Here is a 6,779-nt window from a genome sequence, read left to right as displayed (position 1 = left end):
TAGGTAAAACCATGCCAAACCCTAGTAGTTACCCGAATAGATGCTTTATTTATTATTTCTCGTTTGCTCTGAATTCTAGCTCTGTATTTAATGCTGACTTACTTTGTTTTGCTTTGACTGTGATTGCATGGCATTTTCATCATAAAAAAAGGTTGATTCAAGTTCAGTATCTAAATAGAGAGCTTATCGTGGAAAAAGGGTTTCTTGATAAAGTGGAAGATAATGCGGCCGTCTAAATTTGGTCCGAAAAATGCAGAAGAGAAAGGTGATAGTCTTACGAAGGGATATGTGTTAGAGTTGTGGGACTTCACTTGCATCAGTGTGACCCAGAATAATCTACAAGAATTGAAAGAGATATGGGTCCAATGGGATGATGAAATCAAGCAGCTATTTTATTGTAATTATGGTGATTTGCTCTATCTACTCGACATCAAAGTGAACAAGCACTTGTGTCGAGCCCTAGCTCAAATTTAGAATCCCGCCTACAGTTGCTTTACTTTTGGAAAAGTGGATTTGGTACCTTCTGTGGAAGAATACACGAACTTACTTTGTTCCCCGAAAATTCAACCTGGCAAGGTTTATTCCAAAGCCATCAACATCCCAATCTTTCTAAAGAAACTAATGAACATCATGGGGATAAGTGAGCAATGGGTTACAACCCAGATCAAGCAAAAGGGAGATGGTAAATGTATCCGTTGGAATAGTTTGTGAGATTTGATCTTAGGACACCCAGATATGAAAACAAGGGTCGATGTTTTCATTTTGAGTATTTACGGGCTGGTTGTTTTCCCTAAAGCACTAGGACACGTGGATGAGGTAGTTTCGAATTTGTTCGACAGACTTGATAAAAGGGTCACGCTCGTCCCTGCAATTTTGGCCGAAACATTCAGATCCTTGAATACATGCAAGAGAGTGGGTGAAGGAAGATTCATCTAATGTGCGCAACTATTGTTGGCATGGTTTCAAAGCAACTTTTGGAGGGTAGAAAAACTTTCTTATCGAGTATTCTTTGAGAACTACTCTTCATTAAAAGAATTAGTGGCTACACCGAGGCGGAATGACATTTTAGAAGAAAAATGGATGGGAATACTTCAAAATCTCTAATATGAGGACGTCAAATGGAGAGCCCCTTGAATGATCCCCGATGAGATTCTGTACCAGTGTGGAGATTTCGACTGGGTTCTTCTACTTGGGATTTAGGGAGCTATTGGATATGCTCCTCTACTCGTGTTGAGGCAGTATAGATCGAGGTAGTTCATACCAGCAACACAAGGGTTTACCCAATATGAGTTTTCGTATAAGGGTGATAACTACAAGAAAAAGGTTTGAGAAATGTCTAACGCCTGGAATCAAACCCGCCGAATGAAAAGATTGACTACAGGTCCGATGACGACCCCCGAATATAGTTGGTGGTGGGGTCAAAGAGTCAATGACAACATCCCTGTGCTAAATCAAGAAACCACTCGATCATTGGAAGAACACCTGCAAGTGATTCCATTTGAGCTAGAGATCATCAAGCAAGATTTTGAAAAGAGGAATTTGGAGCTAGGAAAGAAGATAGAGCAATTGGAAGAAGAAAAGATGTAGTTAGGACTAGATGTTGAAGTTCAGAAGCTAGAGGCTGATAAACTGAGAAAAGGAAAGAACAAGGCCAATGAAGATCTAGACAGTTTAAAAACAGATTACAAGAAGCTGCGCTTATCAATGAGGACTGCCAGGCTGGGAAAGACATCAAAACAATGGTGGTAAGAGATCAAAGAAGAAAATAATAGAGTCGATTAATGGGAAAAGAAATGCCAAGATGCTCAAGTTTGATAAAATACTCTAGAAAGAGACCTATTGGAATGCCAAAATGAAAAGGTCAGATTAAAAGCCAGGGTACCCGAGTTAGAAAAGTCGCTTCATCAGTATCGTAATCGCAACTCCACACTTGAGCTAAAAATGAGCTTGAACAAGATTGAAGAGCTAAAAAGGAAAATAGAAGAGCTCAAGATCGCATTACAAAATTGTAAACTCTGAGTTAAACTCCTTGAAGCAAATAATGAGCATTGGAAACAGTAACTCCACCATTCTCAAGGTCAAGTCAGGGATAGAGACCATATCATGGGTGAAGCTGTGGCTTAAATACGAGAGGTGGCTGATCATTTGCAAACCTTAGCAGTTCAGGTTGATGTGCTAAGCTTGAAGTATGAATCAGAATCAGATCGGGGTCAAGAGTTAGCTTGGCTTCTTAGGAAGGTTAAGGCTTTGAGCATTAGGGTAAAGTCGTATATGTAATCCGTTTTATGTAAAGAAATTTGTTTTCTAGTAAAGTTGTTCTAATAGAATTGAATCAAAGTCAATACCTCTTTTTGCATTCATTTCATGCATTTGCATTACATTGCATCATATGCATTAAATTTCACAAAAGACCCTAATTAAATGAAATTATTTCAGTTAATCTGGAAACTAACAAGAGTCAACCAATCGAACATCGTTATAGTACTCGCGCCAAAACCAAAGTAATGGACCAAAGATTAGAAAGGCTAGAACATATTCAAAAAGAGATGCATGACCAGTTGCAAGCGCAACTGCAAGAACAGTTAACGAAAGTACAACAAGAGATGAGGGATCAGATACTGGAATCCCAAAGGAGTATGATAAGCCAATTGACGCAATTTCTGGCTGGAGGGAAGAGTATCGCCATTAACTCGGGTGATGATAATAAAAACCCTACCTATCCGCTAGGTTTTACCCTGATAAATGTCCAGACCCAATTGGAGGCGTACCCACAAGGGGTACCCGTTACTATCAGACCCAACAATATCAGATCAGCACCTCGGTACCGATAAACTACCCAACGGGCCCAGGCTCTAATCTAGGGGATAATCCAACTAATCCCGTTGTCCCTGATCTTGATGATATAGCAGAAATGGAGAATGCGAATGTAGATCTACCAAAACAACTTGAGGACCGGTGTAGATGGCTAGAAGAAAAATTTAAAGTAATGGAGAACACCGATTACCATTGTGGAATTGATACTAAGGACTTGAGCTTGGTCCTAGATCTAGTGCTCCCACCAAAGTTCAAAACTCTAGAGTTTGAAAAGTATAATGGAAATAACTGCCCTGAAGCTCACATTATGATATTCTGTCGAAGGATGACAGGATACGTTAATAATGATCAGTTATTAATTCATTGCTTCCAAGACAATCTGATCGGGTCTGCAGCCGAAGGGTACAACCAACTGAGCCGTGCCAAAATCAATTCATGGAAGGATTTGCCACAGGCTTTTATGAAATAGTATAGTCATATGAAGGACATGACACTCGACAGAATCACATTGCAAAATATGAAAAAGAAGCCAAGTGAGAGCTTCAGGCAATATGCCCAAAGTTGGAGAGAGGTAGCGACGCAAGTCCAACCACCTCTTCTGAAGAAGGAAACAACCATGCTTTTCATTAATACTTTGAATGCTCTGTTCATTAACCATATGTTGGGAAGCACTACTAAGAGCTTCTCAGATATAGTATTGTCTGGATAGATGATAGAAAACGCAATAAGGTGAGGGAAAATAGTCGTAGGGGAAAATGCAAAAAGATTAGCCCCAATGAAGAAGGAAAATGAGGTGAATAATGCGAGTATGTATAACAAGATTTATTCAAAGCTAACCACTATAAGCCAGCCAAGAACGGTAACTACTAGTCATCAGGGCCCCCCAAGGCAAGAATCTAATCTAAGGCCGAACGCAGAAAGACTCCAGTTCATGCCTATCTCGATGACATATAGGGAGTTGTATCAAAATTTATTCGATGCACATGTGGTATCCACTTTCTACTTGAAACCTATGTAACCTCCATTCCCAAAATGGTATGACGTGAATGCTTAATGCGAGTACCACACGGAAATTATAAGACACTCAATCGAGAACTGCACCGCTTTTAAAAAGTTAATTGAAAGGTTCATCAAGATGGGCATTGTGAAGTTTGATGATCTATCGGGACCTAATGTGTAGAAAATCTGTTACCCAGTCATTCTGATAAAGGGGTAAACACGATAATCGAGAGTGGAGAGAAAAGAACCAAGATGGATGTAACCGAAGTTAAAACCCCACTGAGATGGGTTTGAAAGAAAATGGTAGAGGGAGAATTAATCACAGAGGATTTAGGGGAGAGACCCGAAGAAGCAATAGACTACTGTGAGTTCTATGATGAAGAGGGTCATGAGATCCAAGAGTGTATTGAACTCAGGGCCCTAATACAAGGTCTGATGGATAACAAGGATCTAGAATTCTTCGAATATGCCAAAGGCCCAAAAGGAAAAGATGTATGCGCCTCAGAAGAAGGATTGACAGAGAACTTCTATAGGGCCAATCACCCGATGGTAATTATCTCACGACCAAGAATCAATAAATTCGGAGCACAAATTACACCAAGGGTCATAATCCAGAAACCTGTAGCTTTTCCCTATAAGGACAGTAAAAGGGTTCCCTAGAATTACGACTGCAATGTGACAATCCCGAGAGAGGAAAACCCTGTCAGCACTTTAGAAGAGGGTCAGGATGTGGGTTTCTGCACGCGCAGTGGAAGGCGCTATGATTCCTCGAATACAAAAGTCGAACTTATTAAAGGAAATCCTTAGTGGTGTAAGAAAAGAAAGAGAAGCCGGCTAGACTTGAATCATCCGTTAATGAGCCGGTAACTGAGAAAGAGGCTAAGGAATTCTTGAAATTCCTAAAGCACAACGAGTATAGCATTGTAGAACAACTGAACAAGTAGCCAACTCACATATCGGTACTGGCTTTACTCTTAAGCTCAGAGGCACATTGTAGCGTATTGATGAAAGTATTAAACGAAACTTATGTCACGGATGATATCTCTGTCAACAAGCTAGATCGTTTAGTCAATAACATAGGCGCTGATAATTTTATCTTTTTTAATGATGATGAAATACCGCTAGGAGGCATGAGATCTACAAAAGCTCTGCACATTACCACCCGCTGTAAAGGATATACATTGCCAGGGGTGTTAATTGATAATGGATCGGCCTTGAATGTCTTACCCCTATCTACACTGAATAGGTTTCCTGTGGATAGCTCTCATATGAAAACATGCCAAAACATAGTGAGAGCATTCAACGGTACTGAAAAGAAGGTAATAGGAAGGATCGAGATACCTCTTTTGATTGATCCAAACACGTATGAAGTAGACTTTTTAGTGATAGACATCAAGCCTTCTTATAATTGCTTGTTGGGGAGGCCTTGGATTCACTCAGCGGAGGCAGTGCCGTCATTATTGTACCAAAAGATAAAGTTAGTAACTGAGGGTAGACTGGTAACGATAAACGCAAAAGAAGACATTATTGCATCCGTTACCAGTGACGCGCCATACATAGGGGTAGTCAATGAAGCGATAGAATGTTCCTTTCGATCGTTGGAATTTGTTAATGCAACCTTCATCGTCGAAGGAAGTAAAATCCCGATGTCCAAAATATCCAAAACTACAAGGATGAGCTTGCAACTGACAGTCGGGAAAGGAGCCTTACCAGGAAGAAGACTTGGGATTTACCTACAAAGAAGGGTTGAGGCACTAATACTGAGAGAAACGAGAAATCTTTGGTTTAGGATACAAGCCAGATGTGAAGTAAAAGAGAAGGGAGTTCGAGAAGAAACAAGAAAAAAGAAAAGCGCGTCTGAGTGGAAAAGAGGTCAAATGGGAACCAATGACCTTTTCCCATATATCTAGAACATTCATATTAGGAGGAACTATTTACCCTGAATGCAAAATGACAAGAAAAGAAACTGTTGAAGAAATGATGGGAAATCTGAACATCAACGCCATATCTGAAGAGGGAATTTTGGAAGGAAATTTATCGGGCATTCGCCCCTATGTAGCTGGAAGTGTTCTGAACAATTGGACTGCGGAAGAAATTCCTGTAGTTTTTAGAGCTAATTCAGAGTAATGTTCAAAACACTTGTTATTCTATGCCTAGGAGTAATAAGAATCTTTTTGTGAAATAGGTATATGCCTAACATCTTTATTTCAATAAAATGCATCTTTGCGTATCATTTTGAGCAAATATTCTTTTATTCTTTCGTTCATAATCATACCATACAGATAGTAATTCTTAGATTCTTTTGTTCTTGGGATCTTTCTTTGTTCCTATAACAGGTCTCCAGATATCAATGATGTGAGCGATGCTGCTATTGACTCAGAATCTTCTTTTGAGCGAGATATGTGTCTAGAGGAACCTCAGGACTTTGGAGATGACAGATATTGTAACCTATCTCCTAATTTGTTAAGGATGGTAGAACAAGAGGAGAAACAGATTCTACCTCACAAAGAGTCAATAGAAATTGTGAACTTGGGAGATGGACAAGAAAAGAAAGAAGTGAAGATCGGAGCTTGCATTACCACCGAGACAAAGTGGGACCTCATTGAATTACTCCAAGAATTCAAAAATATCTTCGCATGGTCATATTAAGACATGCCTGGTCTAAGTACTGATATCATGGTACATCGGCTCCCCATGAAGGAAGAGTGCAAGCTAGTTCAACAAAAGCTCCGAAGGATGAGACCCGATGTTGTGATAAAAATAAAAGAAGAAGTTAAGAAGCAATTCGATACTGGTTTCTTACAAGTGGTTAAATACTCAGAATGGGTAGTCAATATTGTCTCTGTCCCTAAAAAAGATGGAAAAGTACGAATGTGCGTAGACTACAGAGACTTAGACAAGGCCAGCCCAAAAGATAATTTTCCATTGCCTCACATCGACACCTTAGTAGATAATACGACAAATTA

General features: G+C 39.7%; 1 protein-coding gene across 1 annotated transcript; it reads left to right on the top strand.

The window, feature by feature from the left end:
* Positions 1-2,504: 2,504 nt before the first annotated feature.
* On the top strand, positions 2,505-3,283 carry LOC128043013 (uncharacterized). The gene is made up of 2 exons (XM_052634805.1): positions 2,505-2,694; positions 2,751-3,283. Exons 1-2 carry the CDS (start codon positions 2,505-2,507, stop codon positions 3,281-3,283), a joined length of 723 nt encoding a protein of 240 aa, XP_052490765.1.
* Positions 3,284-6,779: the final 3,496 nt, after the last annotated feature.

Source organism: Gossypium raimondii, chromosome 8, assembly GCF_025698545.1.
Source record: "Gossypium raimondii isolate GPD5lz chromosome 8, ASM2569854v1, whole genome shotgun sequence".
Taxonomy (NCBI): Eukaryota; Viridiplantae; Streptophyta; class Magnoliopsida; order Malvales; family Malvaceae; genus Gossypium; species Gossypium raimondii.
The sequence above is the reverse complement of the archived record's forward strand: the minus strand, read 5'-3'. Positions and strand labels throughout refer to the sequence as shown.